This window comes from Trichomycterus rosablanca, chromosome 20 (assembly GCF_030014385.1).
Source record: "Trichomycterus rosablanca isolate fTriRos1 chromosome 20, fTriRos1.hap1, whole genome shotgun sequence".
NCBI lineage: Eukaryota > Metazoa > Chordata > Actinopteri > Siluriformes > Trichomycteridae > Trichomycterus > Trichomycterus rosablanca.
Window position 1 is genome coordinate 19,388,043 of NC_086007.1, and position 22,130 is coordinate 19,410,172.

General features: G+C 38.6%; 3 protein-coding genes across 9 annotated transcripts; 2 read left to right on the forward strand and 1 right to left on the reverse strand.

Moving 5' to 3' along the window:
• The first annotated feature begins 502 nt into the window (after positions 1–502).
• tmem97 (transmembrane protein 97) lies at positions 503–2,463 on the forward strand. Its single transcript, XM_063017051.1, has 3 exons — positions 503–705; positions 829–973; positions 1,095–2,463. The coding sequence occupies exons 1-3, from the start codon at positions 592–594 to the stop codon at positions 1,370–1,372; spliced, it is 537 nt and encodes a 178-aa protein (XP_062873121.1). The 5' UTR covers positions 503–591; the 3' UTR covers positions 1,373–2,463.
• On the reverse strand, positions 2,459–6,744 carry ift20 (intraflagellar transport 20 homolog (Chlamydomonas)). 3 transcript variants are annotated; one of them, XM_063017052.1, is made up of 5 exons: positions 6,696–6,744; positions 5,399–5,538; positions 5,210–5,295; positions 3,110–3,213; positions 2,459–3,004 (listed from the first exon to the last, which is right to left on the reverse strand). In XM_063017052.1, exons 2-5 carry the CDS (start codon positions 5,523–5,525, stop codon positions 2,923–2,925), a joined length of 399 nt encoding a protein of 132 aa, XP_062873122.1. In that variant the 5' UTR covers positions 5,526–5,538; positions 6,696–6,744; the 3' UTR covers positions 2,459–2,922. The 3 variants fall into 3 exon arrangements, with proteins under 3 accessions (XP_062873122.1, XP_062873123.1, XP_062873124.1); XM_063017053.1 differs by having other exon boundaries at positions 5,399–5,542; positions 6,696–6,740; XM_063017054.1 differs by lacking the exon at positions 6,696–6,744 and adding an exon at positions 6,564–6,582.
• A 336-nt stretch (positions 6,745–7,080) lies between these two features.
• On the forward strand, positions 7,081–13,247 carry rad1 (RAD1 homolog (S. pombe)). Of its 5 annotated transcripts, none has more exons than XM_063016698.1 (7): positions 7,081–7,274; positions 8,142–8,182; positions 9,862–10,077; positions 10,148–10,256; positions 10,416–10,674; positions 11,690–11,788; positions 12,535–13,247. In XM_063016698.1, exons 3-7 carry the CDS (start codon positions 9,883–9,885, stop codon positions 12,710–12,712), a joined length of 840 nt encoding a protein of 279 aa, XP_062872768.1. In that variant the 5' UTR covers positions 7,081–7,274; positions 8,142–8,182; positions 9,862–9,882; the 3' UTR covers positions 12,713–13,247. The 5 variants fall into 5 exon arrangements, with proteins under 5 accessions (XP_062872768.1, XP_062872769.1, XP_062872771.1 ...); XM_063016699.1 differs by having other exon boundaries at positions 8,142–8,174; XM_063016701.1 differs by having other exon boundaries at positions 7,081–7,184.
• The last annotated feature ends 8,883 nt before the right edge of the window (positions 13,248–22,130 follow it).

Genomic DNA, 22,130 nt, shown 5'->3' on the forward strand with positions numbered 1-22,130 from the left:
GTCGTCTTCTAGTTGGTCGACCTTCATCAGTGGTCACAGGATGCCGCTCACGGGGAGCTGTTGGCTGGATATTTTTGGTTGGTGGACCAGCAATGACAGTGAGGTGTTTAAAAACTCTATCAGCATTGCTGTGTCTTATCCACTCATACTAGCACAACACACACTAACACACCACCACCATGTCAGTGTCAGTGCAGTGCTGAGAATGATCCAGCAAATAATACCTGCTCTGTAGTGGTCCTGGTAAACAGCATGAAAGGGCATGCAGAGAAACAGATAGACTACAGTCAGTAATTGTAAAACTACAAAGTGCTTATATATGGTAAGTGGAGCTGATAAAATGGACAGTGAGTGTAGAAACAAGGAGGTTGTTTTAATGTTATGGCTGATAGGTGTGTATGAAAAATACTGTAAAGGCATTCTGCTTCTATTTGGTTTTAGACATACTTTGGGATGGATATTCATATACCTGGCAACCCTGATCCCAGCGTTATAGTTACCGTTGTGTGTGGATGACTTGTGGAGTTCTATCGGATTTTCTGTCATTGTCAATCCTTCAGTTGATCCAGTTTCTTTAAGCTGTTTTAAACAATGTTTCTTCGCGTCCTAGAACTTATATTTTTTATTTACTTTGCGTCTCATATTCCTATAACACTCTTCATTGATCTGCAGGCACTGCTACCTGAACACGTGTATCCTCAACCAGTAAGTTTATACTCAACACCTGTTTAATTAGAAATGTAACAGTTTTGCTTTTATTTTATCCTAAATTCTAGTTTTGTAAGTCTCTTACAAAGTTTCTAGTTTGAACTGTCATATCTATTCCAGCTGAAAGATCTGTTGACCTGGTATGCAGCTGAATTTAAAGATCCCATGGTGCTGGATCCACCTGTCTGGTTCAGATCATTTATATTCTGTGAAGCCCTTGTTCAGTTGCCTTTCTTTCCAGTAGCTGCATATGCCTTCCTGAAAGGTGAGTAAATCATAAATAGACTGGTTATTGTACAATACAGATTCATATAGAAATTAAATACCTTAATCCCTCCCTCTTTTGCATGTGCATCTTAAGGAAATTACTTACATTTTGTTTGTAGGCAGCTGCAGATGGATCAGGACTCCAGCAATCATATACTCTACACATGTGGCCACCACCCTGATTCCCATTCTTGGCCACATCTTGTTGCACAACTTCCCACTGGTACCTCACCCAGGTCCGCAAACCTCCCATGAGCGTTGGGCACTGGTGTTTGTATACGCTCCGTACCTTTTAATTCCCATCATGCTGCTCTTCACTATGCTCTTCAGCTCAGAATATAGTAGCTCTGCCTCTCCAAGTGCAAAGACTTCATCCAAAGCCAAGAAACTAAAGTAGAATATAATGACTACAAATCACAGTTGTTAATTTGATTTAATTGAGAAAAAAAGAAAATGTACTGTAAGTGCCAGAAACAATCTGAATCTTTATGAAGAATCATCTTTGTAAACAAACATATTATTTTGTGAGGACCACATATGTCTGTGTCAAGCTGTGACCATTCCATTGATAGAAAATCAACTCTTGCCTATGTAACAGAAAATCTTTACTTTAATAACCGTTCTGTCCTGGTTAGTACAGATGTCATCTGTAAACATTGAATGCAATGTGGGAATACCATTCATATGGTGCTAGTCTATCACATGGCATCACACATACCTCAAATCTATGCATTAAATCACACCCAGAGTCAATTTAAATTAGGCAGAGGTGGTGAAACAAGTACTCACAGGAAACCCATGTTGTCACACATGCCAAAAACACTAATGCCAGATTACAAACAGTGATTGGATTAGTTTGAACCTAGTTTGACCCTGGTGTTATGTGGAACCCACACTACTTGTGCAATATTGCCACACTCTGAGGGAAAATGAATCCTGGCTATTTTACTAAGTAATTGTTGAATCTACACCTGATTTTTTAGAAGGAGGAGGCATAAATTGTGGTACAAAACCAGCCATCACTTTTTGCTTGACTCAGTTAACTACAACTGAATATATAAGAGCTGCAGTCAATTTCTTTGCATGGAATTGTTATAATTTCATTGCTATTACTATGCAGTTACCGGGTTGCCAGAAATCTGTGTGTTTAAGGTATTTCCTAACAGAATTTGGCTTAATGATGCCTGGGAATGGCACATGCTTAGAAATGCTGTACAGACCTGTAATGACTAAAATGCCAGTTGCTCCCTTCTGCCAGCTAACTGAGTGAGGATAAATACAAGCCAGGTCCATCAGCTGCTTCACATCAAGAAACTGTAAAATGCCAGCGCTGTACTGCTTGTTCAGAATCAGAGTGCTGTTTTGATTTGTAACAATGTAGGCATACATGAGCAAAATAAATGTATTTGAACATAAATCAACTCTACATGGTGCTTGTAAAAGCAACATATGAAGAGACAATAAAAAATAAAACTGTTCAGTATTGAACTTTAATCTACTTTTATTTGTGGTCCCATAGGACATACATAGTGTTCTGAAATGAAAAGATTGATAACAAAAAATATAAAAAGCAAAACACTTTTCTTTGTATTGTTTCATTATTTACAGTAGCATGCAGATACTGTATTTCTTACCTGGTAGCAAAAGAGGTATTAAGTCAAATTTACAGAATCATTGTATATAAATATTATAAATATCTTCATTGTCATATAAATATTCATTTAATGACATTGTAAAACAGATATGTTACATTTTAATGCCAGGAACTGGTCATGATAAAGCACTCTGCTCAAACAAACAGCAGTTCATAAAGACTGAAAAGAACTCATGTTAATTTCAAAACAGTTAACCAAATGACCAGTCAGAATCCCAGTTCTTATTAGGAGGTCACGAGATGCACAGCATCATAATTTCATTTCACTCGACAGAATGTTGATAAAACGCCGGTCATTTGTGCAGTATAAACTGATCAATAAATTCATTCTGTTCTGCTTCCACTTTGGATAGAGCTTCATATTCAATGCGATACCTGTAAAGGAATAAAGAATACAAGAATTGTTGTATGGTTGAGTACACAGTAAGGTGCAGATGATTTGGAAGAATGTGGATGTAAAAAAGCAGAGGCCAAAATAACCTTTCCAGCTGCATCCTCTTCTCTGCAATCAGAGCCTGAAGTTGTTGCTGCTGGGCCTCTCGCTGTTTTGCAACCGATTTTAGCAGATTTCTCGCACCTATGGCCTGTTTAAATTAACACATTAAAAACAAACCTGTGAGATGAAGATTTCTGCTCTTTTTCTAGGTCTAAAAATGCTCTGAACTGTAAAACATAATGGTTGGATGGCTGACTCTAATTATGTGGAATGCTATTTAAGTATTTCTTCACCACACAGCTGCATTATTCCATTTTAACTACAAATGTAGTGTATGTTTTGGCTTAAACAGTGCTACCAGTGTTACCATGATTTGTCTTATAGATGGACTGTGGTCTATAGATGGACAGTCCCCCTGGCATTTGCCTATACTGCCTATGACACAGGCCGACTATGGCTGTTATCAGTGAAAGGTGTAATAGCCAATATTTCATGGCGTTGGGGTGCATCAGTGCATACGTGTGAAGGCGCCGTTGATGCAGAGGTGTATATTAGGATTTTATAGAGACACATGCTGCCATCAAGGCACTGTCTTTTCTTGGGAAGTCCATGATTATTTAATCAAGACAATGCCAGGCCTTTAATCTGTATGCCCTACAACTGTAGACACATAATGTGTGTGCTTGACTGGCCTGCCTGCAGTCCAGATCTGACTCACAAAACTTCAACAATTAGTGTCTTCCATTAAAAAGCCAATATTGTTCAGAAAACTTACAATTTACAGGGGTTGGACAAAATAACTGAAACACCTGGTTTTAGACCACAATAATTTATTAGTATGGTGTAGGGCCTCCTTTTGCGGCCAATACAGCGTCAATTCGTCTTGGAAATGACATATACAAGTCCTGCACAGTGGTCAGAGGGATTTTAAGCCATTCTTCTTGCAGGATAGTGGCCAGGTCACTATGTGATGCTGGTGAAGGAAAACGTTTCCTGACTCGCTTCTCCAAAACACCCCAAAGTGGCTCAATAATATTTAGATCTGGTGACTGTGCAGGCCATGGGAGATGTTCAACTTCACTTTCATGTTCATCAAACCAATCTTTCACCAGTCTTGCTGTGTGTATTGGTGCATTGTCATCCTGATACACGGCACCGCCTTCAGGATACAAGGTTCGGTAGTCCTTGGCAGTGACGCGCCCATCTAGCACAAGTATTGGGCCAAGGGAATGCCATGATATGGCAGCCCAAACCATCACTGATCCACCCCCATGCTTCACTCTGGGCATGCAACAGTCTGGGTGGTACGCTTCTTTGGGGCTTCTCCACACCGTAACTCTCCCGGATGTGGGGAAAACAGTAAAGGTGGACTCATTAGAGAACAATACATGTTTCACATTGTCCACAGCCCAAGATTTGCGCTCCTTGCACCATTGAAACCGACGTTTGGCATTGGCACAAGTGACCAAAGGTTTGGCTATAGCAGCCCGGCCGTGTATATTGACCCTGTGGAGCTCCCGACGGACAGTTCTGGTGGAAACAGGAGAGTTGAGGTGCACATTTAATTCTGCCGTGATTTGGGCAGCCGTGGTTTTATGTTTTTTGGATACAATCCGGGTTAGCACCCGAACATCCCTTTCAGACAGCTTCCTCTTGCGTCCACAGTTAATCCTGTTGGATGTGGTTTGTCCTTCTTGGTGGTATGCTGACATTACCCTGGATACCGTGTCTCTTGATACATCACAAAGACTTGCTGTCTTGGTCACAGATGCGCCAGCAAGACGTGCACCAACAATTTGTCCTCTTTTGAACTCTGGTATGTCACCCATAATGTTGTGTGCATTGCAATATTTTGAGCAAAACTGTGCTCTTACCCTGCTAATTGAACCTTCACACTCTGCTCTTACTGGTGCAATGTGCAATTAATGAAGATTGGCCACCAGACTGGTCCAATTTAGCCATGAAACCTCCCACACTAAAATGACAGGTGTTTCAGTTATTTTGTCCAACCCCTGTACATGAAAGAAAACAAAATCTTTGGACAAATAAGTATGCGTTCCAAGTGTTCAATCACCACAAAAGAACAGTTGCAGAAATCATTAAAATGTCAAGCCATGTTTTGAAATGAACTGTAGTATAAATACCTTCATTTTTTCTTTTTCTGCCTCCTTGGCCAGTTCATCTACCATATCAATTAGCCCACCCACTATCTTCTGGAACTCACCGATTTCTGTTTTAGAAAGTGAAAGTGAATCAGGAATTTAGCAGTTTTGTCTATGGCTGGCATTCATTTATACAGGACTTATAGGCTATAGGCATATAATCATACGTACTGTCAACAAAGTCTTTGCATTCCTCCTTGAGCTCTGTGGTCTTCTGGCCAACATCTGGATCAAGTATTCTTAACTTATTTAGTTCATCAAAATGAAGGCCAGCTTCTGTTAATGGATCATTAGCCATCACCAGATCCAGTCTGTCTAGGAGCAGTCAAGTTCAGTTATTTTTTACTAGCAAATATAATATTGAAATATCTCCTTGTTACATATATTCGATTAATGTTTTGGGGGAAAGAATGCTTTAAGTAAACTCCTGGGTTACACATAGGGTGTCTGCAGTCTGGTTCAATGCCTGCGAGAACACGTTTTTGTCCTTCTTTGAAAGCCAACCGGATGCTTGTAACAATCATAATTAATTTGCCTGTCATTGGTTTACAAATATATCAAAAGAAATTACTTGTATTTCATTGATTTAAAGCCACCACTTTCTGTGAGGACACCTGTGAGGACACCCACCAAGTTAATTACTAGGTTTTAATAACGGTTCACCCTGTCAGGTACAGCTCTGAGTGGTTGACCCACCACCCATTCAGTTCGAAGAGTATGAAGGATGAATTTCATGCATTTTCTAGTGAAGTATCATAAGTAGACTCTAAATGTGGTGAGTAAAACATTCATTAATATGGCAATTGTCTAGTTTATTTGGTTGCATTACAATGATAAGAATTATCATTATAATAACTATCTTGACTACCCACTGTCATGCCCTCCTATTTGGGGTCTGATGTCCTCCTTTTTGGGGTTATGTAAGTGGCCACCCTGGTTACACAACATTTTTGCAGTTAGAAATACAACAAGAAGTCAAATGTGACTGAATTTAAAAGTATGTTATGAGACCAGAAAATTACATGGCTGAGCTGTCATACACTACAAGTGAGCACAAAGCTGCCATCTGTTTCATCATTTAGTAAAAGTACTATGTTGAACTAACAAAACACTCTACAGATGGTTACTTATAAACAGCTGGACTGGTTTGATCAGTAATGATCATTAATACAGAGTAATAAATGGTGAACATTTATATTTATATCATCTATTACTCTGTATTAATGATCATTACTGATCAAACCAGTATATATATATATATATTTCATATACGTCCTAATAACTGAATTCATTTAAAATACTAAGCTAGTCTGTTAGCTGACAATAATAACAATACCTGCTGACAAAGCACAATCTGAGCAAATTACCCAACAAATAATAATATTAACATTAACCTTAATATACCACGTTATATTTATAATATGATACTAAAGTAATCGATAAAAGCAAAAAAGTAAATCGGTCTCACCGTAGAACAGCTAGCGACTATGTGGCACTGAGACTGACTTCAGTTTATTTTGACTCCGCCTCCATTTCCACTGTGTCCCTGCTGCCCGGGCGACGGACGGGTCTATTTTCTTCAAAGGGGTGAACAAAACATTCGCTTTATTTGTTTAAACAACCCCCTTTATAATGTTGAGAATTTTAACAACGCAAAGTTTATCTTTTTGTATGTTCTATCAATATCATTCTAGCCATTTAAAACATTTATTAGTACAGCACGTGATGTTTGATTATTTTGAAAGGATTCCTACTAATCAGCTTGAATGTTCCAGATTATGCAGATTCATTGATTTTCAAGCCATGTCCGTCCAAAACATCCTCTGACGATGTCCTGCGGTATTGCTTGGAAATCTGCAAATAAAATGCGTTACTGAGCATTCACGTGGTTCTCCTGAACTCTAGGTGGACTATTCGGTGCATGATGGAGTGTGTGAGGTGATTAGTGAAGAAGATGGTAATACATAGCGCCACAAATTCAATTATTGTAAACTCCTCGTTTTGGTCATAGAAAAGTTTTATTTTTTATATAAACCGTGTTGAGTGGGTAAGTGTGATATATGTTATAGTTCTCTGTATACTTTTAAGTCTTGTATCAACAGTAATAATGTTTCTTTGAATTAGCAGCCAAGAACAACGTTATAGCTAGTTTACCTGTGTTATTAAAATATAATTTGTACAAAACACACTGATATAAATTTGATTGTACCCGACCTGTATGATGTACGGAACACCGTGACTACACGTTAATATAAAGTGGCTAAAGAAGGCTCTTAAGTAATTGTAATTCACACACAAACCACACATTTATCTTAAAATTTAGTCAGTCAAAGAAAAATACAAGTATGTTTAACTGGAATGCTTTTTTCTCGTACAACATGGTAGAAAGACACAATGAAACATGCATTAACCCACCTAAATGAACTTTTGCTAACAGTACTACATAAACAAGTGTTACTTTCATTATAAGGCTTTATAAGCAGTTTACTTTTCATAAAAAAACGCTGTACGCAATAAAAATACGGCATTTTGTTCTTTACAATCTGTGACTTATAAACGCCTGGCAGTTTTGATGACAAATATTAATGCTTTATTATAGCACTGATGTTTGGGATTACAGGTAATCTGCAATGTGCTGTCTGACATTCTGGGGTGTGTTCAACGTCTACTAAATTCTCTGCAAATGATCAATTAAAAAACATGCTAATGTACATCTATCTGCCACCTCGCAAATGAGGTTCTTAAAGAGGATCTTAAATGCTTTCAAATTTTATGAAACCACTCACAGTTTAATGGCTCGGTGGGTAGTACTGTCACCTCAAAGCAAGAAGGTTTTGGGTTTGGCTCTCAGGTGGAGCGGTCCAGGTCCTTTTTGTTTTTACATTCTCCCTTTGTCTGTGTGTGTCTCCGTTAGGAGCTCCAGTTTCCTCCCACAGTCCAAATACAAGTAAGTAGGTAAGTTGGACATAAAAAATTGCATTGAACTTGAACTGATTAATCTTGTAAAACTAACTACCTATTCTGTCACAATGCAATCAAAATGTAAAACATGATGTTAAAATTCTAATAAATAAACAATCATGGAATATTTTATAAACTGACTTGTTGCAATAGTGGAATCCTATTAAAGTTCACTAATTAAGTGTCCCAAAGCTGTTGTTCATATAGTGTAAATCAGTTTGTAAGTTTGCCCCACCACATTGTTATTCTTATTGGAGAACCCTGCTCAGTATGCCCATCAGTTGTGTCAGTTGTTGAGGACAATGATTGTGGTTTCCTGTGCTAAGGAAAAAACAAGTGGACTTGGAAAATAGGGGTGGGTAATAAATGCCCTAAATAAAATTAAAATATATATATTCTTTAGACTGAAATACTGCATTAAAGTTTTCAAAAGACCACCTGAAACATCCACATAGTTTCTGGGTTTCTAAATATTCGTACAACAGTTGACAACGCTGTGCTGGGAGATCACAAACAAACTGCACTGCAACACCAACTGTGAAGCATGGTGGAGGGAGACACCTTGCAGCTATTAGAAAAGCATAATTTAAGTTGTCATTCTTAGCTTGATTGAAATTAAACAATGTAATGCAACAATTACCTAAAACACAAGTAAATTAATCATGAACACAAGTCAATCATTAAGTCAGTCATTTAATATGAGAAAGTTGTGCTTTGGAATGGCTAAGTCAGATTTAATAATAAAATATGTTTATTATACACCGATCAGCCATAACACTAAAACCACCTCCTTGTTTCTACACTCACTGTCCATTTGTAGTTCTACAATTACTGACTGTAGTCCATCTGTTTCTCTGCATGCTTTGTTAGCCCCCTTTCATGCTGTTCTTCAATGGTCAGGACTCTCCCAGGACCACTACAGAGCAGGTATTATTTAGGTGGTGAATCATTCTCAGTACTTCAGTGACACTGACATGGTGGTGGTGTGTTAGTGTGTGTTGTGCTGGTATGAGTGAATCAGACGTAGCAGCGCCGATGGAGTTTTTAAACACCTCACTGTCACTGCTGGACTAAGAATAGTCCACCAACCAAAAATATATCCAGCCAGCAGTGCCCTGTGGGCAGCGTCCTGTTACCTCTGATGAAGGTCTAGAAGATGACCAACTCAATAGATGAGCGATCGTCTCTGACTTTACATCTACAAGGTGGACCAACTAGGTAGGAGTGTCTAACAGAGTGGACAGTGAGTGGACATGGTATTTAAAAACTCCAGCAGCGCTGCTGTGTCTGATTCACTCATACCAACACAACACACACTAACACACCACCACCATGTCATTGTCACTGCAGTGCTGGGAATGATCCACCACCCAAATACTACCTACTCTGTGGTGGTCCTGTGGGGGTCCTGACCATTGAAGAACAATGAAAGCAGGCTAAAAAGATATGTAGAGAAACAGATGGATTACAGTCAGTAATTGTAGAACTTCAAAGTGCTTCTATAAGGTAAGTGGAGCTGATGCAATGGACAGTGAGTGTAGAAACAAGGAGGTGGTAATAATGTGGCTGATCGGTGTATATGTCTAATAACAAAATACATCTTCAGGTAGCCTTGTAATCATTCATTGTGGACCATGGTGAAACTTTTGGTTTTCTTGGACACTCCTTTGCAGGTGTTCGCGTTGTAAAGAAGTATGCCTCTGTCAACCCAGTCCCAGTCAGGAAATGATGACTATGTTCTGGTAGCAAGTCTGGATAACGTAAGGAATCTCTCCAACATTCTGAAAGCCATATCCCTCAAAGACCATGCAATGTTCAATGCAACGCAAAATGGGTTAAAAGTTACTGTAGAGGATTCCAAATGCCTTCAAGCAAATGCATTCATTCAGGTTAGTGTTGCAGATTTTAAAATACAATCAGCTTTAAATAGTCAGTGTAACAGGATGTGATTTTTTTCAGGCAGAGGTATTCCAAGAATTTTCACTCAAAGAGGATGTAGTTGCATTTCAGGTGAACCTAACTGTGCTGCTGGATTGCCTCACCATCTTTGGAGGAAGCACAGTACCAGGTAGATAGTACTGTTTAATAAAAAATAATGCACCACATGTGCTTGCTAAATGTTTGACTAGTGTTTTATCTACTGTGCATAGTGCTATAGTATAGAGTTTTGCTAAAATACTGATGTGTACTAGCTCATACTTAATGATTTTTCACTCTTACCATTTAGGGGTAAGCACAGCTCTGAGAATGTGTTACAATGGCTATGGCTACCCGTTAACCCTGTTTCTGGAGGAGGGAGGAGTGGTTACTGTTTGCAAAATTAACACCCAGGAGCCAGAGGAGCCCTTAGATTTTGATTTTTGCAGCACTGATGTTACCAACAAGGTGATTCTACAGTCTGACAGTCTAAAAGAGGCCTTTTCAGAGCTGGACATGACAAGTGAGATCCTGCAGTTAACAATGTCACCAAGTCAACCATTTTTCAGGTATTAAACATGCAGCTTACTATCAAAATGTTGTGAATGTTTATGCATTGTATAGATCATACGACCTGGTATTATGGTCAATGTTAAAATGGACTTTTCTATGTCATTTTCTATTGCATTTTTCTATGTCAGCACATATTATTACTGTCAGTTAACAGGCTAGCTTAGTATTTTAGCTACAGATACATGGTAAAAATATTCTACCATAAAGTTCTGTTCCAGTTTTTACAGTGAGCACAATCTGTCAGGTTGATCATCACCATATTTTACCACCGCTTCTATCCTTGCTTTGGTCGGTGGGTCCGTTTCCCCGGGATCACTGGCAGTGCGCCATTGCAGTAGCACATCCCAGACAGGACCCCACATTATCACAGGGCCTCGGCCATTCCTCCCTAGACATATGCAATCCTGTGTGTATGTAGACGTCTGACTGATAGCACCGCTGAGTATTCAAACACTGGATCACAGCCGTAGTGGGCTATCGTAATTTATTGCTGCACCACCCGAGCGCTCTGTCAGGTTCACAAAAAAAAATTTGGGAGTATCAATCAAATTAATGTTTTTCTAGTTAGTTATGTTCATTGTATTTGCGGTAACATTTGTGTTCTCTGTAAGGGTTGACTAAGCGGTCCACTTTTATGTAATACATTTTAAGAGTGGTTCTTAACATTGTTATTAAGAGTATCATAAAAAACGGGCCATACACATGCAATAATACGTTAAAAGAACCGAACTAAAGCATAGAAGAGCAGCCAGCACTGCCATGTTTTGAAGACAGGTTTGAGCAACGCTTGAATGATTGTAATTCATTTAAGTAGATAAGATAAAATTAGCCAGAAATGCCTCTATCTGCCATTAAAACAGTCATAACTAAGACACTAATCAGTGCTATTCACCAGTTATGTTTACCTGTCCAGTGATATTGCACTGGTGGCAGCTTGTAAAACTGTGGTTATGTCAGTATGCATAACCGGCTACTTCAAAGTCAGCTTTATTTTTGTCTTTTCCCCTCAAGATTGTCGACATTTGGAAATTCAGGAAACGCCCATTATGACTACCCGAAAGACTCAGACATGATGGAGCTGTTCCAGTGTACCAAGACTCAGACTAACAGGTAAGATCTTTACAAGCCATATTTAAAGCATATCACACTGTAGCATAAACTCACTTGCAATTCTGTTCTTGACTTTGGCATATTTCCTCATGTCAGCTTAGGTTTCTTTTGGGTCCACCCACCTCTAAAACACATAAAGGAGAAGGTTAATTGGCTGATCTAAATTGCAAGTGGATGTGATTGTAAGTGTGGGATGCCCTCATTGAGTTGGTGCCCTGTTTGAGTGTATTTCTGCCTAGCACCCAGTGTTCTGGAATCACAACAACCCCAACCATGACAATGTGAATAGCAAAAATGAATATAATACAGGATTCATGATCCTTTACATGGTTCAACTATACACAAGAACAGTCTTAACCTACCTCACAGCCATAAAAATAAAGATGAAAATATAAAATGGACCAAAATATAAAGACAGATACATAATACCTATGGTCGCCATTAAATGACACAAATGTTAAATGGCGTTAAAATCCAAACTAACAAACAAACACGGTTCAGATATGGTACTGAAACGTTCACTCAGATGTAGGGATCTAATGTGACACCTGGTCAGTGTTGTTTCAGTCTCCCTCTCAGACATAATCAATGTAGATGCCTGGCTGGCTAATACCACCTCGAATCCAGATCTTAGCAGTGGTGGGCTAGCATAATAAACTGCTGTTACCAAATGAAGAACCTATTTTTATTTCTTCTCTTTGCTATGAAAACATTTGCTAATAAATCTTCTTTGATTGTACTCACAGGTACAAGATGTCTCTATTAAAACCCTCCACTAAGGCTTTGGCCTTATCTTGTAAGGTCTCAGTGAGAACAGACAGTCGAGGGTTCCTCTCGCTACAGTACCTCGTACGGAATGATGACGGACAAATCTGTTTTGTTGAATACTATTGCTGTCCTGACGAAGAGGTTGATGAAGAGTAGAAGAAAAGAAAACCTTATGTTAAGATTGTCCATCTCAAGGCAACAGTCTATATAGGTTAAAATGTTAATTATTTATGTTTCTGTTCTGTTTATTACACAGCGATTGCTTACAGTTCTGTAAAGTGCATTATATGCTTCTATATTCGCTGGTTGTAGTTCATGGAATGCCCATACCTGTTCCAGCATAAGTGTGGCCTTGTGCACAAATCAAGTTTCATAAAGACATGGTTTGATGACAGCTAAGAGCCCTGACCTCAACCTCCCACGGACACACTTTCCCAGATGAGTGAAGGTTGTTAAGACTGCAAAGAGAAGAGTGCAACTCAATTAATGCCCATGGTTTACAAGCACTGTCCAACAAGTTCATAGCCAGGTCTCCACATATTTTTGCCATTTGGTGAATGTATTTCTTTCTATATGGAACATTTGATGTCTTACTTAGTGTTATATAATTAGTAAAAATAGCCTTACATAAAAATACAAATGCCAAGAAATGTAATTTATTACAAAAGACATTGTACTAATATTTTGTCATTATCACAAATAAATAAATGTTTATTGTATAAAAATATTTCATAGTTAAACAAATTTAAATAAGAAGAAACCAATTTGACGTTGCCATTTGATCTTTTCAAAGATATCACTTAGTTATGGGTTGTATGGAGGTGCACACTGTTGAGGTTCTGAGATTCCACCTTCAAAGCATGCAAAAAGACGGCCCTCAGAAGAGTAAGGGCCAAACTGTCTTGAGCAGTCTGTCTTGTCACATCGGGGACAGACGACAACTTCCATGCTTGGTTTGAGGCAAAAATAATGTGGAGGTGAGAAAGACCATGCCTCTTCCCACTCGCCAGGTGCTACGTCTTTCCATGGCTAACATGAGGAAAACTCTACGCAGAGTCAACCCACAGAGAGCTGCTGGACAGTGCTTCCAATGTGACCACCAACGTGCTTATGCCAAAGAAGTCGTCAGTGTCCTGCCTTAGTCCATTGCTTTTTACTTTGATGACTCAACTGTGCAGCTATGCACAGCTCAAACCACATTATAAAGTTAGCAGGCAACACAACCGTGGTGGGTCTCATCAACAAGAACAAGTCGGCATACTTCTACCCACACACTATGTAAAAGGGAACCATATGATATTTATGCTTCCTTTTGGAGGCCCCTTTGACCTAGTAGACCTTCACAGACCTTAACAGACCTTATTAGACCTTAACAAATGTTACTAGACCTTAACAAATGTTACTAGACCGTAACAGACCTTATCAGACCCTAGTAGACCTTAACAGACCTCTCTAGACTTTAACAGACTCTAGCAGACATTAACAGACCCTAGTTGTCCTTAACAGATCCTAGTAGACCTTAACAGACCCTAGTAGACCTTAACAGACCCTAGTAGAATTTAACAGACCCTAGTAGACCTTAAAAGACCCTACTAGACCTTAACAGACCCTAGCAGAACTTAACAGACCCTAGAAGACCTAAAAGGACCCTACTAGACCTTAAAAGACCCCACTAGATCTTAACAGACCCTAGTAGACTTTAACAGACCCTAAAAGACCTTAACAGACCCTAGTAGACTTTACCAGACCAGTTCTGTTATTTTTGGAGACTAGCTCTGCTGTTAAGACAGGTTCTGCTTTTGACACTAGACAGTATTTCCTGTTTTTTGAAAACGTAAAGAGTTTCTTTTGTTTCAACTCCTTATAAATAACAACTTGAGTTATCTTTAAAATCTGCCCAGAGATAGAATGTTCTAGAAATCGCCATCTAAGGTAACGACTAAGGCTTCGGCCAACACCCTAGAGTGGGTATAAGTTATGTGATTTTTCTGTGTCTGATCGCACATTCTCTGATGGACTGCAGGTTGACTGTAGATGAGATGTGTCCTATTGCAATAGATCTTGTGCAATAAACCTTTTGCATTAATCCTGGGTGGTCCTGATTTTATTCTGAGTCTTTGTTACTAGGTATCGTATTTTTCTACCACAAGGTGTACTAGGGTCAGTTAAAGTCTACTAAGGTATTTTACGGTCTGTTAAGGTCTACTAGGGTCTGTTAAGGTGTACTAGAGTCTGTAAATGTCTGTTAAGGTCTACTAGGGTCTGTAAGGTATGTTAAGGTCTACTAGGGTCTGTTAAGGTTTTTAAAAGTTTACTAGAGTCTGACAAGGTCTACTAAAGACTGTTAAGGTGTACTAGGGTCTGTTAAGATCTAGTAAGGTCTGTTAAGGTCTTCTAGGGTCTGTTAAGGTCTTTTAAGGTTTATTAGGGTCTGTTAAGGTCTGCTAGGGTCTGTTAAGATCTGTTAAAGTCTACTAGGGTCTGTTAAGGTCTTTAAAGGTCTACTAGGGTCTGTTAAGGTCTACTAGGGTCTGTTAAGGTCTGTAAAGCTCTGTTAAGGTCTGTAAAGCTCAAATAAGGTCTGTTAAGGTCTACTAGGCTCTGTTAAGGTCTGTTAAAGTCTCCTAGGGTCTGATAAAGTCTGTTAAGTTCTACTATGGTGTGTTAAAGTCTGTTAAAAACTAATAGGGTTTGTAAAGCTCAAATAAGGTCTAGTAGGGTCTGATAAAGTGTACTAGGGATTGTAAAGATCTACTAGGGTCTGTTAAGGTCTGTTAAGGTCTACTAGGGTCTGTTAGGGTCTGTTAAGGTCTACTAGGGTCTGTGAAGGTCTACTAGGGTCTGTGAAGGTCTTTTAAGGTCTTTTAAGGTCTTCTTGGGTCAGTTAAAATCTGTTACGGTCGACTAGGGTCTGTTAGGATCTACTAGGGTCTGTTAGGATCTACTAGGGTCTGCTAAGGTCTACTAGGGTCTGTTAAGATCTGTTAAAGTCTACTAGGGTCTGTTAAGGTCTACTAGGGATTTTTAAGGTCTACTAGGGTCTGTTAATGTCTAGCAGGGTCTGTTAACGTCTACTAGGGTCTTTTAAGGTTTACTACGGTTTGTTAGGATCTGTCAAAATCTACTAGGGTCTGTTAACCCTCTACTGCACGCAATTATTCCACATTATTTCTAGGTTTATTTTGGGACATTTTATTGATAAAATATATTTTTTTATTTTATTGACCCCCCCCATCAAAAAATATTTTTTTGTTGCCTAAGGGCAACGTTGTGCAACAATGGTACAGATTCTCAGAGAAAATGATGAATAAACGGATTATAATTAACAACTCAGAGAGCAGCACTAAATCAGAAAATCTTTTTAAAAATCTCAACAAACAATTATAAAGGAAAGAAAAAAGAAACGTTTTTTTTTTTGTACATGGGTATATGCTTGTATTATGTAGTGTGTTGTGTCATGCACTAAGACTTTGCTCATAAAACTTTAAAAAGCAGTTCTTCTCTGCTGTGATGTGGTACGTTACACTTTTTGCACATAATTTTGGGCATTCTTGTGAACCCAGGAACCCTGCATCTTTATTTCTTGTCACACATTATTGGCCAGTGTAAGATATTGTCCAGTCCGATATGTTGGTTAGGTATAGGTGCTGTGGGGCCCTGCTTCCCCCTCTTCTCCTAATACTGTTGGGAAATCCCACCACTGGGTCACCCTCTCTTCCTGACATCTTATTTGTAATTGCACAAACTATGTGCAAATTGGGACTTAAAGGCATGAGGTCACTTCTTATTATGCTATTGTTAGCACAATTCTATCTGTATACATGCCAACATTTCACTGGCTGATGGAGAAATGTGTAACCATTCAGGGGGTACTGTAGAGGCAAAGGTGTGTTTTCCATCACAGGATTTAGGAAGAACTACTGTCATCTTCTGACAAATTGTCTTCTTCGTTCTCTTCCTCACTGGTGTCTTGAGTACATTTCCAATGCCAACAAAAACACAATAATAAAACAATTATTGTCACAGCTTGATGTTGCTCCAATATTCCTCAAATACTTTTTTGTATGTTGTCTGCTGTACGAAATTAAAACCCTATATTTTCATTATTTCATACTTTTTCTACACTCCACTCCTCCTCATTGTCATTGCTGTCTATCTCACTGTCTTCGCTATCAGATGGCATTGGCCTAACATGGCGATCCTGTTTCTGTCTTACATAAAACACGCTTATGTCCATTTTCTATCAAAAAGCATGAAAAAAGTTAATTTAAATGAGAAAAAAAACACATTTTAATTTGGAGCTTATACTATACACAAATACATGTGATGATACATGATAACATCCTAAAACATAGTCAGCGAAAACATCCTTGAAAAGTACCCCTTAATGCACAACATTGCCCTGAGTCAACAAAAAGAAAAAACTCATTTCTAAACATGCAAAAAAAAAAAAAACTTCATAAAACTCGACAGGCGACTTCTTTACACCTTCACACACGTGCACATATTTTTTATGTACAGTCCAAGTTATTTTAAATAAGATTAATAAAGCAAAAAATCGTATGTTTTTCTTATACCATGTGCTTCTGTGACCATGTGTCAGAAAAGGCAGTCCCACCTTAAAATGATACTTGATGGTGAATCTCAAACTTTATAAGATTGTTTTTTGATATTTTTTTGACCATTCTGGTTGGTTGCAATAATTTAAAAAAATGGGCACTAGACATGGCGCTTAACAAAACTTTCTGTTGCCTGAGGGCAACGCTGTGCAGTAGAGGTCTTTTAAGGTCTACTAGGGTCTGTTAAGGTCTACTAAGGTTCGTTAAGGTCTACTAGGGTCTGTTAAGGTCTACTGAGGTTTGTTAAGGTCTACTAGGTTCTGTTAATGTCTAGTAGGAACTGTTAAGGTTTACTAGGGTCTGTGAAGGTCTGTAAAGGTCTACTAGGGTCTTTGAAATTCTACTACCATCTGTTAAAATTTATTATGGTCTGTTAAGGTCTTTTAAGGTATTCTGTCTATGGTCTGTTAAAGTCTCCTTGGCTCTGATAAAGTCTACTAGGGTCTGTTAAGGTCTTCCAGGGTCTGTTGAGGTCTGTTAAGGTCTACTAGGATCTGTTAATGTCTACTATGGTCTGTTAAAGTCTACTATGGTCTGTTAGGGTCTACTAGGGTGTGTTAAGGTCTTTTAAGGTCCTCTAGGGTCTGTTAAAGTCTAATAGGCTCTGTTAGGGTTTGTTAACGTATCCTAGGATCTGATAAAGTCTACTAGGGTCTGTCAGATTCTACTAGGGTCTGTTAAAGTCTTTTAGGTTCTGTTAAGGTCTAGTAAGGTCTCTTAAGGTCTAGCAGGATTTCTTAGTGTCTATTAGGGTCTTTTAATGTCTACTAGGGTTTGTTAAGATCTGTCAAGGTCTACTAGGATCTGTTAATGCCTGTTAAGGTCTACTAGGGTATGTAAAGGTCTTAAAATCTTCTAGGGTCTTTTAAGGTCTACTAGGGTATGTTAATGCCTGTCAAGGTCTACTAGGGTCTGTTATGTTCTAGGGTCTGGTGAAGTCTGTTAAATTCTACTAGGGTCTATTAAGGTCTACTAAGGTCTGTTAGGGTCTACTAGGGTGTGTTAAGGTCTTTTAAGGTCCTCTAGGGTCTGTTAAAGTCTAATAGGCTCTGTTAAGGTCTGTTAATGTATCCTAGGATCTGATAAAGTCTACTAGGGTCTGTTAAAGTCTACTAGGGTCTGTTAATGTCTGTTATGGTCTACTAGGGTCTGTTAAGGTCTACTAGGGTCTTTTAAGGTCTACTAGGGTATTTTAAGGTCTTCTGCTGTCTGTTAAAATTTATTATGGTCTGTTAAGGTTCTTTAAGGTCTTCTACCATCTGTTAAAGTCTACTAGGGTCTGTTAAGGTCTACTAGGGTCTGTTGCGTTTTACTATGGTCTGTTATGGTCTGTTAAGGTCTACTAAGGTCTGTTAAAGTCTGTTAAGGTCCACTTTGATCTGTTAAGGTCAATTAGAGTATGTTAAGGTCTGTAAAGGTCTACTAGGGTCTGTTAAAGTCTTTTAGGGTCTGTTAAGGTCTAGTAGGGTCTGTTAAGGTCTAGCAGTGTCTGTTAATGTCCATTAGGGTCTTCTAAGGTCTACTAGGGTTTGTTAAGATCTGTCAAGGTCTGCTAGTGTCTGTTAATGTCTGTTAAGGTCTACTAGGGTTTTTAAAGGTCTACTAAGTCTGTTAAGGTCTACTAGGATCTTATCAAGTCTACTAGGGTCTGTTCAGGTCTGTTAAGGTCTACTGGGGTTTGTTAAGGTCTTCTAGGGTCTGTTAAAGTCTGTTAAGGTCTACTTGGATCTGTTAAGGTCAATCAGAGTATGTTAAGGTCTGTAAAGGTCTACTAGGGTCTGTCAAGTTCTACTAGGGTCTGTTAAAGTCTTTTAGGGTCTGTTAAGGTCTAGTAGGGTCTTTTAATGTCTAGCAAGGTCTGTTAATGTCCATTAGGGTCTTCTAAGGTCTACTAGGGTTTTTTAAGATCTGTCAAGGTCTACTAGTGTCTGTTAATGTCTGTTATGGTTTACTAGGGTCTGTTAAGGTCTACTAGGATCTGTTAAGGTGTTCTATGGTCTGTTAAGGTCTACTATGGTCTACTAGGCTCTGCTAAGGTCTTCTAGGGTTTGTTATAGTCTGTTAAGGTCAATTAGAGTATGTTAAAGTCTGTAAAGGTCTACTAGGGTCTGTTAAAGTCTTTTAGGGTCTGTTAAGATCTAGTAGGGTCTGTTAAGGTCTATCAGGGTCTGTTAATGTCTATTAGGGTCTTTTAAGGTCTACTAGGGTTTGTTAAGATCTGTCAACATCTACTAGTGTCTGTTAATGTCTACTAGATTATTTAAAGGTCTACTAAGTCTTTTAAGGTGTAGTAGGGTCTGTTAAGGTCTACTAGGATCTTATAAAGTCTACTAGGGTCTGTTAAAGTCTGTTAAGGTCTGTTATGGTTTACTAGGGTCTCTTAAGGTCTACTAGGATCTGTTAAGGTGTTCTATGGTCTGTTAAGGTCTACTATTGTCTACTAGGCTCTGCTAAGGTCTTCTAGGGTTTGTTAAAGTCTGTTAAGGTCAATTATAGTATGTTAAGGTCTGTAAAGGTCTACTAGGGTCTGTTAAGTTCTACTAGGGTCTGTTAAAGTCTTTTTGGGTCTGTTAAGATCTAGTAGGGTCTGTTAAGGTCTAGCAGGGTCTGTTAATGTCTATTAGGGTCTTTTAAGGTCTACTAGGGTTTGTTAAGATTTGTCAAAATCTACTAGTGTCTGTTAATGTCTTTTAAGGTCTACTAGATTCTTTAAAGGTCTACTAGGATCTTATAAAGTCTACTAGGGTCTGTTAAAGTCTTTTAGGGTCTGTTAAGGTCTAGTAGGGTCTTTTAATGTCTAGCAGGGTCTGTTAATGTCCATTAGGGTCTTCTAAGGTCTACTAGGGTTTGTTAAGATCTGTCAAGGTCTGCTAGTGTCTGTTAATGTCTGTTAAGGTCTACTAGGGTTCTTAAAGGTCTACTAAGTCTGTTAAGGTCTACTAGGATCTTATCAAGTCTACTAGGGTCTGTTCAGGTCTGTTAAGGTCTACTGGGGTTTGTTAAGGTCTTCTAGGGTCTGTTAAAGTCTGTTAAGGTCTACTTGGATCTGTTAAGGTCAATCAGAGTATGTTAAGGTCTGTAAAGGTCTACTAGGGTCTGTCAAGTTCTACTAGGGTCTGTTAAAGTCTTTTAGGGTCTGTTAAGGTCTAGTAGGGTCTTTTAATGTCTAGCAGGGTCTGTTAATGTCCATTAGGGTCTTCTAAGGTCTACTAGGGTTTTTTAAGATCTGTCAAGGTCTACTAGTGTCTGTTAATGTCTGTTATGGTTTACTAGGGTCTGTTAAGGTCTACTAGGATCTGTTATGGTGTTCTATGGTCTGTTAAGGTCTACTATGGTCTACTAGGCTCTGCTAAGGTCTTCTAGGGTTTGTTATAGTCTGTTAAGGTCAATTAGAGTATGTTAAAGTCTGTAAAGGTCTACTAGGGTCTGTTAAAGTCTTTTAGGGTCTGTTAAGATCTAGTAGGGTCTGTTAAGGTCTATCAGGGTCTGTTAATGTCTATTAGGGTCTTTTAAGGTCTACTAGGGTTTGTTAAGATCTGTCAACATCTACTAGTGTCTGTTAATGTCTACTAGATTATTTAAAGGTCTACTAAGTCTTTTAAGGTGTAGTAGGGTCTGTTAAGGTCTACTAGGATCTTATAAAGTCTACTAGGGTCTGTTAAAGTCTGTTAAGGTCTGTTATGGTTTACTAGGGTCTCTTAAGGTCTACTAGGATCTGTTAAGGTGTTCTATGGTCTGTTAAGGTCTACTATTGTCTACTAGGCTCTGCTAAGGTCTTCTAGGGTTTGTTAAAGTCTGTTAAGGTCAATTATAGTATGTTAAGGTCTGTAAAGGTCTACTAGGGTCTGTTAAGTTCTACTAGGGTCTGTTAAAGTCTTTTAGGGTCTGTTAAGATCTAGTAGGGTCTGTTAAGGTCTAGCAGGGTCTGTTAATGTCTATTAGGGTCTTTTAAGGTCTACTAGGGTTTGTTAAGATCTGTCAAAATCTACTAGTGTCTGTTAATGTCTTTTAAGGTCTACTAGGATCTTATAAAGTCTACTAGGATCTTATAAAGTCTACTAGGGTCTGTTAAAGTCTACTAGGGTCTGTTTAGGTCTAGTAGGGTCTATTAAGGTCTAGCAGGGTCTGTTAATGTCCATTAGGGTCTTTTAAGGTCTACTAGGGTCTGTTAAGGTCTTTTGAGGTCTATTAATTTCTACTAGCGTTTGTAAAGGTTTGTTAAGGTCTTCTAGGGTCTGTTTAGGTCTATTAGGGTCTGTTAAGATCTATTAAGGTCTACTAGGGTCTGTTAAGGTCTGGATAATGTCTACTAAGGTCTGTTAAGGTCTATGTGGTAACCTGGCAAAGTGGCCTGGAAGCTACCGTGTTGAAAACTCAAAGGAATGAAGCTGGAAGTCAGAAGTTTTACTTTTCCTATTTCTTTTTATTTATTGTATAGGGCATAAAAAATAGAAACACACCAGTTCATTAATATCTCCACAACCAGTAATTCATTTAACTTAATTAGTTATAGCCCCTCCCACTGGGCTAAAGTCTTTTAGGGTCTGTTAAGATCTAGTAGGGTCTGTTAAGGTCTAGCAGGGTCTGTTAATGTCTATTAGGGTCTTTTAAGGTCAACTAGGGTTTGTTAAGATCTGTCAAAATCTACTAGTGTCTGTTAATGTCTTTTAAGGTCTACTAGATTCTTTAAAGGTCTACTAGGATCTTATAAAGTCTACTAGGGTCTGCTAAGGTCTACTAGGGTCTACTGGGGTCTGTTAAGGTCTTCTAGGGTCTGTTCAAGTCTGTTAAGGTTTACTTGGATCTGTTAAGGTCTACTTGGATCTGTTAAGGTCTACTTGGATCTGTTAAGGTCTGTAAAGGTCTACTACGGTCTGTCAAGTTCTACTATAATCTGTTAAAGTCTTTTAGGGTCTGTTAAGGTCTAGTAGGTTATTAGTTATTAGTTATAGCCC

What these genes read in the sequence shown, in the direction of transcription:
- ift20 (XM_063017052.1), bottom strand. Translation starts at nt 5,525, where the DNA reads ATGGCTAATGATCCATTAACAGAAGCTGGCCTTCATTTTGATGAACTA. An exon ending in ATGCAAAGACTTTGTTGACA is followed by an intron (nt 5,296 to 5,398) that starts GTACGTATGATT and finishes TTTCTAAAACAG; the next exon opens with AAATCGGTGAGTTCCAGAAG. An exon ending in CAGAAAAAGAAAAAATGAAG is followed by an intron (nt 3,214 to 5,209) that starts GTATTTATACTA and finishes TAATTTAAACAG; the next exon opens with GCCATAGGTGCGAGAAATCT.
- tmem97 (XM_063017051.1), top strand. Translation starts at nt 592, where the DNA reads ATGTTTCTTCGCGTCCTAGAACTTATATTTTTTATTTACTTTGCGTCT. An exon ending in AACACGTGTATCCTCAACCA is followed by an intron (nt 706 to 828) that starts GTAAGTTTATAC and finishes TATCTATTCCAG; the next exon opens with CTGAAAGATCTGTTGACCTG. An exon ending in TGCATATGCCTTCCTGAAAG is followed by an intron (nt 974 to 1,094) that starts GTGAGTAAATCA and finishes TTTTGTTTGTAG; the next exon opens with GCAGCTGCAGATGGATCAGG.
- rad1 (XM_063016698.1), top strand. Translation starts at nt 9,883, where the DNA reads ATGCCTCTGTCAACCCAGTCCCAGTCAGGAAATGATGACTATGTTCTG. An exon ending in CCAAGTCAACCATTTTTCAG is followed by an intron (nt 10,675 to 11,689) that starts GTATTAAACATG and finishes TTTCCCCTCAAG; the next exon opens with ATTGTCGACATTTGGAAATT. An exon ending in ACCAAGACTCAGACTAACAG is followed by an intron (nt 11,789 to 12,534) that starts GTAAGATCTTTA and finishes TTGTACTCACAG; the next exon opens with GTACAAGATGTCTCTATTAA.